The 12,816-nt window shown below is 50.3% G+C and overlaps 1 protein-coding gene across 46 annotated transcripts in view; it reads right to left on the bottom strand.

Annotated features, from left to right (window-relative positions):
• The window catches only part of TCF7L2 (transcription factor 7 like 2), a 193,971-nt gene that overhangs the window by 118,967 nt on the left and 62,188 nt on the right, over window positions 1-12,816 (bottom strand). For 45 of the 46 annotated variants that reach the window (XM_036439052.2, XM_036439037.2, XM_036439043.2 and 42 more), the window contains one exon: window positions 22-123. The exons of the other annotated variant lie outside the window; for it this stretch is intronic. In XM_036439052.2, coding sequence (XP_036294945.1) covers window positions 22-123 — 102 coding nt within the window. The remainder of the gene's footprint in view (window positions 1-21; window positions 124-12,816) is intronic. 46 annotated transcript variants of the gene reach the window in all.

The following is a 12,816-nucleotide window of genomic DNA, read 5'->3' as shown; positions in this document are numbered from 1 at the left end:
CGATTGCCTAAGGTCACTCACCACGATGTGTGCGGGCGACGGGGAGCGTGCATCCTTGAGGGCTTGTCTGCTCTGAAGGGTGCCTGCCTGGACGTCCAGGAGCGGCCATTTCATCTGCAGATACTGGGGAGCAAACAAAACCAACATGGAAAGTGAACACAGCGAGGCAATCCATCAACCAAAGACCTTGTAGGCCCATATGCTTAACCCATGGAAGCAGAGGGGGAAGGGAGGGGTTGGAGGGGGTCAATGGGGGCAAGAGGGGGACAGATGTAACACTTTCAACAATGAAGATTAAATAAATAAATAAGTAAATAAATACGTAAGTAAGAAAAAAAGAAACACAGCAGAGAAATGCAAAAACAGCTTCCCTGAGAGATAACTCTTGAGGTTCATGACACATGGACCAGAAACTGAAAAACTTAAGAGCGTGTGAATAACATCAACGACAGAAAAACCGTCCAACACCCATAGGTTCTTCCTTAGAGTTCACGTTCATTAGGTACATCAATGTTGTTACTCTTCAAGCTACAGGTAGCTCCAGACAAAATGACCTCATCCACACTACCCCTCGCGGAGAAGGAGCGGTGAGGAGGGAGGGAGGAGACACAGAGGGCTCCCGCAGGAAGAAAGCAAGGAAGGCTCCAGCCAGTGTCCCAAGAGACCACCAACTCGGAAGGTCCTCTTTCAGGATCGCATTTCTTAAACACCAATCTCCTGAGGATACATGTGGAACTGTCCCCTGCTGGGAGTCACTCAAGGAAGGTGAGGAGGCAATTCCTCCTCCGAGATGAAAGCTTGGAGAACAAAAATGTAGGGTGTTCCCCCCAAAAAATGGGCACATACTTTAACAGCTGGTAACTCACTTAACTTTGAAAATGAACTGGGGTTCATAAACACTGACTTTATAATCACTCAAACTGTACACATTTTGGGGGGACATCCTGTATTTTTTGGTAAAACATGCACAAACACAGCACAATACAACGTATCCCTTCAACGCAAAAGGCTGGAGGGATTGATTCTTAAATGCATACAGGTTTACCACGGAGAGCAAGATAAAGACAGAAGCCAACATGTCTGTCTCCACCCTTGTCCGAGGTAGAAAACGAATCCACAGCGCAAGGGAGGGGAGCTGCTTCTGTCAAAAGTGACAGCTTTCAGGGGGACGTACACCATCCACGGATCAGCCTCCCCACTGGGCAGATGGGGAAACTGAGGTAAGGGGGCCTTTTCTGGTCACTGAGATGTGTAGCACATGGACAAGCACGCCCTGGGCATTTGACTTTCATTGGTGACATTACAGCATTTTTCCCTCAGGAAAACTTCAGGCCACCAAACAGAACTTAGACAGTGCTGTGATTTTAATAAGGACACCGATTCCGGCCTTTGCACCTCCAAAGGCCAACGGACTAAGGCAGGGGTTAATGCTTGGAGGACATATAAGGAGCCACCTTGATCTTTCCAGAAACCTACAGCAGAAAGAAAAAAAAGGCTAGTTCCAATACTAATCCTACAGGAACCCGGTGAACACCAATTAGAGCTTGCTTTGTGCATCACAGGGACAAACATGTCGCCTCAGGAGGGCTTATGAGGGAGCCATCTCCTCTGAAAGCCAAGAGGGAAGGCGGGGAGAGAGAGAGACCCGGGAAATCATGCCCGGGGAATGCCAAGAAGAAGGTGGCATTTCTGAGAAAGAGAGCAGGGCCGGCCACAGGGAAGATTTCAACAGAAAGGACAGCAAAGGGCAGTCCGGAAAGAAGGAAGGATTCGCTCAAATCCCTTGTGACAGAAAAGGGCCAAAGCCACCCACGTGCTTCTCCATCTGGAGAATGAAAACCCAACTCAGTTGCACCTAAAGCTGGAAGACACTAACCCACAAGTCTGCCCAAGTATACGGTCATGGTCCCAAGCTGGAGCGATGTGAGCTTGGAGAGAATCTTCTTCCAAGTGTGTACCTAGCAGCATCCTGTGCACAGGAAGCCGGGTAGCCGGTGCTGGTGACTTGCCCCAAGACCTGGCACCAAATGCCTTAGCTCCAAGGTCCTCCAGGTTGTATCTATAGACTAGAGGGCTGGTCCTCCCTGTGATGGGATGGGTGAGGGGCTGGTCCTCCCTGTGATGGGATGGGTGAGGGGCTGGTCCTCCCTGTGATGGGATGGGTGAGGGGCTGGTCCTCTCTGTGATGGGATGAATGAGGGGCTGGTCCTCCCTGTGATGGGATGGGTGAGGGGCTGGTCCTCCCTGTGATGGGATGGGTGAGGGGCTGGTCCTCTCTGTGGTGGGATGGGTGAGGGGCTGGTCCTCCCTGTGGTGGGATGGGTGAGGGGCTGGTCCTCTCTGTGATGGGATGGGTGAGGGGCTGGTCCTCCCTGTGGTGGGATGGGTGAGGGGCTGGTCCTCCCTGTGATGGGATGAATGAGGGGCTGGTCCTCCCTGTGATGGGATGGGTGAGGGGCTGGTCCTCCCTATGATGGGATGAGTGAGGGGCTGGTCCTCCCTGTGGTGGGATGGGTGAGGGGCTGGTCCTCCCTGTGGTGGGATGGGTGAGGGGCTGGTCCTCTCTTTGATGGGGCGGATCAAACACTTCTAGGAGCCTGAGCCTCCAGACAGGAAATACCAGCAGCCACCCTCCTCCCCCTCAGTCACACTTATAATCAAACCATTTCCGATACCTTGTTTGGGAGCAGAACTGTCCCAAGGTGAGAGCCACTTAAATGTTTCCATTTCATATAAGGAAAGGGTTATGGGAATCTCTCCTGCCCTGTCTCATCCTCACTTCGGCCCATTCTCACTTGCCACATAAATACAGGGGCCTCATTGGTCAAAACCACTCAGCAGAGTCATTTCCTTGAGGCCGACCAAAATGGACACCTGCCAACACTCACCCCCTCCATCTCGTAAAATCCCGTGAAGAAAAATGCCAAGCGGCATCTACCACACACCTACGGCTCCCACTACATTCGGTGGGGAAGGATCGATTAATGGACAACTTTTCATCCCTGGCCTTCTGCGAAACGGATTTGACTGCATCCCAAGGACCAGCTCCCCGGGATTAGGAACTCTAGGCTTTATTTAACATGACAGACCTGCCCCGAGGACCCCACCCACGCATTATCATACCCACAATGCAACATTAACGGGGAGACTTATAATTCTTCCTTTACATAAAAGCTTCATTGTGTGCCATATCCAATCTCCGCGGGCTACCTGCACCACATATTTTTATGAGCCTACATTTCAGCGCTCCGAGCCCACAATACACATAATTTTCAATTATGTTAGGGCAGCCCAGGATCACTGCCTATATAACATTACTGGTTGGAGGAAATGAGACTCCCCTCGCTGCCCAGAGAGAGCTAACCAACTCCAGATGGCAAAGGAGGACGGCCCCAGTCCCCACCAACGCGCAGGGACGCCCCAGTGTCAGCCCCAACCTCTCGTGGCCTGAGACAACTTGATCCCACAGAACGGCTGGGTCCCCACAAACCCACGCCCGACCCGTGTTCCTGGGATCTGAGCTGGCATTCTGGCGGACGAGGTTCCTTGTGGGGAAGTGAGTATTATGTCGGGATTTTTGAAAGGAAGTTATTAACCCTCCTCCAAAAGTGATGGATTTCCCAGGTCTCTTCATCTTCTTACAATTGGTCCTTATTAATAGAGAAAATAAATAAATAACGGGGAGAAAAAGGAAATTGGCCACTATTAGAGCCTAGAGGAAAATCTTTCCCTTCCTGGAGACATTAAGCAGCCGGAAATTCTATTTATTCTGCTGGGTCCTAAAGGAAGACCCGAGGAAAGGAGCATCTGGGACGCAGGAACCGGCTGGAAGGGAAGCCACGCCACGTTTTCCCAACGGTTCCACTTTGCTTTCATATCCTTCTGGGGGAAGGAAAGGAAAAAAAAAAAAAATTCCCACCATCCCACTATCAAAACAACACTGGGCTCCAGCACTCTTCCTTTCAGGCTGCTCAACATGGAAATTATGAATTGCCTACAAAAACATTAAACTTTTCAACAAACTGCAATCAAACGGAGCACTGTGGGAATTCCTGCATTGAAAACTATTGAAATGGAGTCTGCTTGACTTTCATTTTGAGGAGAGAGAAAAAAAAAAAAATGGCCATCTCAGCTTAAACATTTCATCCTTTGTTTAATAATAATGTTCTGCTCATGGCCCATTAGCGTTTTCCCCAAAAAATCATATTTTATGATACGTCTTGGGGAGCTTAAGTTAAGCTTTCAGACCTGGGGACAAAGTCTCAAAATATACACAATACCATTGGCCTGAGAGGAATCCAGGCTATTTAAAAACCTGTTAAATTGTCAGCAGCAAGAGGAAGGTACACATCTCGAATGTCTCCTCTTCCGACTCTAGTTAAAAAAGGAAAGGAAGAGAAAGGCACGTGGGGATGGGTCTCCCCATCAGAAGGCCTCTCCGGGACCAGGTTCAAGTGGGCCTGGCAGAACCTGCTCTCACGAAGCATCTCCATCTGTGTGCATCCGCATTGGGGGGGAGCGAGAAGGGGCTGATCAGAGGACCCGCCATCGCGGGGCCGCTGAGGTCTTGGTACAAACTTGTTTTCCAAACAAATAGGACAATTCAAAGGACAGCGATGGTGATGATGATAATGACGCTGACTGCCAGGAAACCCCACATCCTTGATAAACTCCAAAGCGGCTTCCCGGCACTCCCTGCCACTCGCTCCATTCCACAGATGGACGGGCAGCGGAGTCTGCCCTGTGTTTGTCCAGGGCAGGGCTGGCAAACTTTCCCTGTGAAGGGCCACCCAGGAAATGGCTCAGGCTCTGCAACCCATACCCTCTCTCTCATAGCTCCTCAACTCAGCCATGGACCATACACGGACGCACACCTGTATTATGCCATGGCTCTGTTCCAATAAAACTTTATTTACAGACATTGAAATTTGCATTTCATACAGTTTTCTTGGGTCAGGAGATAGTCCTCTTCTGTTTATTGTTTCCGATCATTTAAAAATAATCGGAATCATTCTCAGCTCACAGGCCACACAAAAGCAGGTGACGAGCCAGCTTTGGCCTGTGGGCCGTGGTTTGTCACCCCTGGCTTCCAGAAGGTTCGTGCAAAGACCTGAAAGACCATGTCAGACAGGATATATCCTTTCATTGGGCCTTAAATCCAGGCAGCCGAACACAATTACAGAGGAAACCGGTTTGGTAGTCTAAACGCAATACTTTGGTTTGACTCGTCACTGGCAAGACTCCAGCTTCAGGGGGAAAGTTCGGGAAAGAATCTGAGCCCTGGTCGTGACTCCCTAGTCACCGGGTCCGGTCTGACCAGCAGACCACAATCTCACCGAAATAACTCTCTCTCCCTTCTAAATGGGAGTTCAAAAACCCTTCAGCAATTCTGACTGGAAAAGGTTCTCGCCCACTTCCCAAGAAAACACTGGTAGAGTGTCACGTGTCACCAAATCACCACAAAGGAACACCAGGCAGAACCCCTGTGGCCATGGAGATGTGCCGCATATGTGCTCCGGGATCAGCTTCCTAGGTTCAGAAGCTCCTCTCCCCAGAGCTTTCCAACGTGTACAACTTTCCCACCCCACGCCACGCCAACTCTGCCGCCACCAACAGATGGCATTCGCCACGAGCTTGGGCAGAAGGCAGAGCTCAGGGTGGGAAGAGGGACGCAGCAGGGGCTGAGCACTGTTCAGCGGGGACAAAACCAGTATCTTCTGGAAAACCTACCACCCAAACAAAGGGCTGATGTGATCATTTCTGAAGGCTTCGCACCCCTCCCAGCCTGGTAGATAGCCATCCTTTAGCAAAGTACAAAAATCCAAGCTATTTCTCAATAGGGGTGCTTTTTCCTAGAAAAACTCATCTTACAAGAATTCAAATTAAGTGGAAGCCATCCTCGTGACAGAGTAAGTTCCTAGCTCACCCGTGCTCGAAGGTGTACATGTGTTTCTTATAAAAGGGAAAGTCGCTGCTCTGCCTAAACACCCCAAACTGAGAGTACCGCCCACCCCGCCCAGCACGTCCAAAGTCACTAATCCTTCCTCCCTGCAAGGTGGCTTGCTTCCACCATTCCCATGCAGCCTCGTAAGGCCCACGCCAACTCTACTAGAAATGCGCAGCCCAGCCGAAACCGGTTTGGCTCAGTGGATAGTGTCAGTCTGCACAACTGAAGGGTCCCAGGTTCGATTCCAGTGAAGGGCATGAATATTGGTTGCAGGCACATCTCCGGTAGGGGGTGTGCAGGAGGCAGCTGATCGATGTTTCCCTCTCATGGATGTTTCTAGCTCTCTATCCCTTTCCCTTCCTCTCTGTAAAAAAAATCAATAAAATAAAAGAAATAAAATAAAAAGAAAGAAGCGCACAGCCCTGATTACAATGTTCACATCACTGAATTTCACACAATAGGCCACCAGAAGCTGCTCGGCCTAAGAGCAAAACAGAATATTTCAGGAAGCCGATGGGAGGCACAACCATCAATGCCAAGAGCTCAGATGCGTTTCTTGTGGAGCTCATGTTGTGGGGAGCACCCACATGCACGCAGGGCCGGCTGGCTCTTTCTGAACCGATTTCATTTCTCAGAAATAGAAGATGGAAAGTGTAGCTTATCTTCTACAAATAAGCAATTCTGCCCTGGGTGTCAGGGAATCCCAATGTATCTCCATGGTTAAAATGGAAGAGGTGGTGATTCGTGTAATACTGTCCTACCCTCTGAAACATACCCATAGTGCCAGGTTTCCAAAAGTTAGCATTGATCATATACACCTAACAGCAAAACTGTGTGAAACTACTTCGGACAGCTTCCGGTTTCTCCAGGATCCTTCAGGCCACCTCTACAAAACATGTGGCCAGTTTCCCTGCAGATGCAGAAGGTATAGGAGATGAGGCTGCTTCGCTCTGGGTTAAAACATTCGCCAACCATTTCTCCATTTGAAACATCTACAAAGAGTCCAAGATAGAAGCTCTATTTCCAGAGGCTTTATATGCCTACAGAGCATGACCGCACAGAGAAAGAAAAGTCAGAAATGAACGGCTTCTATCGGACGAGAGTGTTTACTATAGTTACCAAGGAAAAGAAAAAAACCAAAGACCTCAGAAGGCTGGTACGCTCTGAACTTGGAGAAGGAAGGAAGCCACAGGAAAAATTCAATAAGATGGTAGGACTGACTTTGTCTTTTAAAAGAAAAAAAAAATGAAACCAAACATAGTAGGAACTTGGAGATGTTTCCCTGAAAGTCACCAACTATCCCATTTTTCAATATAAAAGGAATGAGCGGGGTGGATGTCAAGGTACCTGTACAAAACAACCATCGTTTCATCCTATTTCTATGGGTTGGTCATTATACAATATTTACCGTAAACGAAACCCCTATAGCTAACCTATTTCTTCCTAATCCTAGCCATCGAAAGGGTCCTCAGAGTATCACTTCACATGTACAGAGTACTTTCAGAGGAATAACCACATTCACAATAACCCTATGAAGGACATGGGCAGAAAGTTACAACTCGGATTTCACCAAGCAGGAATCTAAGGCCTGAAGAAGCACGACCTGGCCTGCCCGAGGGCACCGGGCCAGCTGGCAGTCGGGTGCACAGGGCTCCAGACCACCGGGCATTCTCTGCTTCACGCTGGCTTACGTCAGCACTTCCTCTGTCTTCCCTGGTTTTCTTATCACCTGTGAGCATCCTTGTCTGAACCCTAGCCAGGGATCGGTTTCTCAAAGGACATGGCTCAGGGAATACCTCCCAGGATCCCCAAAGGAAAAAAAATAACCTTTCTCCAGCATCGAGCATCTCCCTTTTCCCCTTGGGAGCTGGGTAGACTGTTCCATTCTTTTCCTCCAAGGCTGCCGGAATATTATTTCCACCAGAGTGATAAAGCAAAACAAGCAAATTGCAAACAAAAAAAAATTCAACAACCAGACTGACTATTTTCTTTTCCTGGCCAAATAGTCAATACCCCTGGCCCTGAGATAGTTTTGCATTTGCCAGGTCCGTTGGTTTGCAGGGAGGCGGCGGCAGAGCAGCTCATGGGAGCACACGCTGAAGGGAATTTCAGCAGGAAACCCTGCCCTCATGCCCAGACGAGCCCCCTTAGGCTGGGGCCCAGGCCTTCCTCGCACTTCTCCCAAAGTGTCACTCTTAAAATTATGACTATGCTCCTGGGAGCAGCAAGGGGGAGGAGAGTCCACAAACTTCCCAGGCCCAGCTCTGCCCCAACCTGGGCAACCTGTTCCCCACGCTGAGCCTAAGTCTGCAGTAGGAAACGGGGGAAGATAACCTCAGAAACCCCTTTCAATCCTAACGTGCAAATTCCTGCAGCATTTACGAAGTATGTACTCTGTGTCCAGTGTGGACTAGATATTCTGAGGCCTTGCAAAGCCATCTAAGACCCAGTCAATGAAATAATAACCTAATGGATGGTATACAAGTTAGATTTCATTCATGACATCGGTGACACGGTCTCACAGTTCCCAAACATCACTGGTTTGTTTATAGAGATTTTTTTCTCCTGGCCCACTCGGACCTGCTAAGTCAAGCTGTCTGGGAGTGGGCCAGGGGGCTGTATTTTTGTCCCAACCTGCCAGGTGACTCAGATGATTAGTCCCTGGCTCACACTGTCAGTGTTGGGGCAGTGCCAATGACAAGCATGCTGCGACTTCCGCAAAGGCTCTCTGAAACCTCGGAACTGACTGTCCACACATCCTTTCTGGGTGGTCGAACCAGACAATCTCCAAACACAGTATGAAGAAGAAAGTGAGGCAGAGAGAAACAAAGTGACTTAGTCACGCTCTACTAGGGATCCTGAACCAGAATGCAGACCTTCGGTATTTGCAGGTCAGACTCTGCAAGACTCCCCCAAAAAAGACGGAGTTGCATGGGTAAGGAGTGCCCTCCAAAGAAATGGTGCAGCCCAACCCTACACAGGGAGCCAGCAGGAAATGCGAGACAGATCGCACTCTGTCGTAACCAAAAGCAGCCCAGCACCAGCCACCTCCACGTCTTACCTCAGCCTCAAGACCAAGTTCACTGCAAAAGGCTGTGGATTCCAACCAAACAGCGGCCCTGCCATAGCACCCACGTCCCTGAGTGATGGGACAGAAGACACAAAGCCACTGGGAGTGGCACTGGATCTCTGGGAGGTCCCGTTGCCATGGCAGGGGAATGCCAGGACTTCCTGGAAGATGGGCAGAGCACAGCGTACCCTGGATTAAGACTGCGGGTGAAGAGGCACGGCAGAGCAGACAGAAGTTCATGACAGCTGTTTCAAGGCATATGGCTAAAGACTAATAGACTGGAGCCGTAAGCCAACAGAACAGCAGACGTGTCTGTTCGGAAATCTGAATCCTGCCATCCGCCCTCCACTGTCCCGGGGCCTTGGGCAGGTCGCCATGTCTCTGCACCTCCATTTCTCTGTCCCAAAAATAGGCATGGAAGGACACAGAAACAGCCTACGGGCCTCTTGATAAATGAGTGGGTTAAGGAGATATGGTACACATATACAGTGAAATGCTACTCAGCTGCAAGAAGAGATGAAATGCCACCATTTGCAACCAAGTGGATTGATCTTGAGAGTATCGCGCTAAGTGAAACAAGTCAGACAAAAAAGGACAAGAGCCATGATTTTACTCCTACGTGGGATACAAAACAGAAAGCAACAAACGAACCAACAAAAAGTCAGAGACAGAGGCAACAGGAAGATGGTTACCAGAGGGTAGGGGGTAGGAAGATGAAGAGGGTAGAGGAGGTCAAATATATGGTGATGGAAGGAGATTAGACACTGGATGGTGAACCCACAATGCAATATACGGATGATCTGTTGTCGAATTACACACTTAGAACGTGTATGATGTTACTCACCAATGTCACCCCAATAAATTTAATAAATTTTAAAAACACATGTTACTGTTTTTTAATGAGCATGGAGTCAATATTTGCCTAAAACCTTCCACTGACTTCCTTATCCTTTTTTCAGCCTCACAGGATAAACTCTAAATGAAGAAAACGATTTTTTTTTTTTGCAGTCCAAGATGGTTAAAATGTACTATTTCTCCCTCCACCTGTCCAGGGTATTTACAAGCCCGAAGCTACAGGTCTACCGTGTAAATCATTCTACGCACAGCCATCGGGTGACCTTTGAGAGGTACAAAGCCAGGGAGTAGCAGGGTCCCCGTGACCTCGCAGGGATATTGTCAATATATGATTCATCCCATTGCGGTAGGTATTAAAATAAAAAACTTTTTAAAAAATTCCTTCCTTTCCCACTGCCGTGAGCTCTAAAGAATTGGATTTTCCTCATCAGGCTCTCCTCCCGATTCCATATTCTTCCCCCCAATCCACAAAAACCACGCGCAGCATAAGACCTGGCGGCCAGCGGGCACCCCATCTGTGTGCTTTAGCCAGTGGACGTAGGCTAAGGTGACCAGACATCCCGCTTTTGGCAGGACAGTCCCGATTTTTAACAATTTGTCCCAAGTCCTGAGCGTTTTAAAGAAGTCCCGATTTTGTGAAAATTGTTAAAAATCGGGACTGTCCCGCCAAAAGCGGGACGTCTGGTCACCTTAATGTAGGAACCAAATACCATGCAGGCCTGGCTCACGTCCCCAAACGCCAATGAAACCGTGCACCATGCCGAACAGCCTTTTTCTTCCCCCCCCACCCCCCCACCCCGGTGGCTCCAGCACATCCTCCCTGTCCCCATTTCCACTGTCTGATTGTAGCTGAGACCAGCATGGGGAGATGCCTGGTAACAGGACACCCAAGAAGCAGAGAAGTCAGCAGCGCCTCTGGTTCGTTTTGCTTGGGGAGGCACGAACCCCTCTCCCCCCGGGCCAGGGTGAAGATTTAGTGAGGCCGACCTTCTGGAGGCCCCGACCCCCTCCCCCTGCACACACGTCCTGCTGCCTGGGCCAGAAGTGGCCTGTCACTCAAGTATCATCTTGCTGTAACAAATTACTCCTAACCCAGGATTACGGCTCTTTCCAAATCCCTCCTAGAGAGCAAGGAAATAAACATTCTCTCCCAGGACTCGGCCGGGGCCGTTCCCCCGGTTGGTAATCCTTGTCTCTATTTGCTGCTCCCACAAGCCCTCGTCTGGGGGGTCTGCCGGACCATGCCGGCCCACTCGCCTTTCAGACAGACGTAAAGCTGAATGTCTCAATTGTCTGTGAGGCGCAGCCAGAGAGGAAGGCAAGGCTCTTTCTGTTCCAGGGAGCCTCACACAATAGTTCCCTTTGCCCACACACTTCTCGTCTGACTGCAGACTCAACTGGTCTAATCCCAGTCACTCAAGGAAGTCCACACCCCAAATTCCTTCCTGACAGTCCCAGGGGGACAGCAAGGGAGGGCGGGCTACTCAGGCCCCACTATGTGGCGAGGCTGTCTCCCCACCACCACCACCCCCCACCCCACCCCGATCCCAGGAGGAGCGTGCTGTTTTGGGGGTTGGTTGGAGGAAGGTAGAAGGTAGGGGTAGGCCAAAGAAGCAGCAAGACAGCAGCAGGCTCCAGGCAGGAGAAACCGCCTCTGACCCCCCCAGCCTGCGGTTTCCTTTAATAAACTACCAGGAGGTATTTCGAGCACAATAACCCCATTTGGGGAAGGAAATACAGTCCCGTCCACGTCCAAGGTCTCCTCGGAGCGTCAGGATATCCCAGGCGCTTTGGACGTGAAGGCGCTGGGACTGCTATTTTCATTGTGGACACGGAGAGGCCCGGGCCTGCCAAGAAGCGAAGGGCAGAACAATGGACGACCACGGGCCTTGTAATCAACGTGGGCGATGTGAGGTGATAGGGATCTCTGGGTTGGTTTAGGCAACGCTTTCTCCCCGGAGAGAGAATGGCTGACAGCACACTCTGACACATGGCAGCGGGGAGAGGCCCTTTGCACAATAATCCAAAGGCACTGAGGAAACACCCCCATCAAAAATCCACATACCCAATCAAATCCCTGCAAAAAGGAGCACCGGTGGAAAAGATGGGCTTAGGACAGCACAACTCCTTCCGAAGGGAGCACCGCCTCCATTTCCTCCAGAGCAGGCCCGCGCTGACCAGCCTCCCCTCTCGCCAACGGGCCCCGGGGCCTCTGCACCAACTTGTTCTCTGCCTTTGAGGTTTTCGCCGTTAAAGGAACTTGGCCTGGGAAGGAGCAATAATGATCTGAAGCTAACCACTTAGCTCATTAGTATGTCATCTGGACAGGCAAAATCAATTCCAACAGCATCGGGCTTGGTTCTTCCCTCCCCCAAAGCTCGGCACTATTAATAGCAAGGAAGTTTCCCAGGCTCCAGTGTATCCGTAATCCGGACCAGCTCCGACCATGGAGCGTGGCCATCGCCACACTCAGAGCTCCCTGGGTGCTGGGGGGGGCAGAACTTCAGGGGATTTGGAAAGCAGCAGAGAGATAGATGCACAAGGCAGGCCGGGCTCCAGAGGCGCAGATTCGGGTTAAAGAGGACCTGGTCCTAGGAAAGGGCCAGGCTGTGAAGGAAGGAGGTACAGTCTCCCTGCCCATCCAACCCATGCTCTCTCCCGCAGCCTGAGCTAACCCTATGGATGGAAGTTACCATGCCATCTCCCCGTCATGGAGTTGGCTGATAGAAGGTTCTAGAAGAAGTGGGTCAATTAGATAATAAACTGGAAACCTCACTAATTCAAAGCAAGGTGGGTACTGTATAAGGTCAAGGGTATAGGCCAGGGGCTGGAGTATCTGGGTTCAAATCCAGCATCGCGGCTTCGTTGTTCTGGAGCCTCGCACAGATGGCATGGCCTCTCTATGCCTGCAGCCCTCCCTGTACCTCCCTCTTTGGGTGCATAT

Source organism: Pipistrellus kuhlii, unplaced genomic scaffold (genome assembly GCF_014108245.1).
Source record: "Pipistrellus kuhlii isolate mPipKuh1 unplaced genomic scaffold, mPipKuh1.p scaffold_m20_p_15, whole genome shotgun sequence".
Classification (NCBI taxonomy): Eukaryota; Metazoa; Chordata; class Mammalia; order Chiroptera; family Vespertilionidae; genus Pipistrellus; species Pipistrellus kuhlii.
The sequence above is the reverse complement of the archived record's forward strand: the minus strand, read 5'-3'. Positions and strand labels throughout refer to the sequence as shown.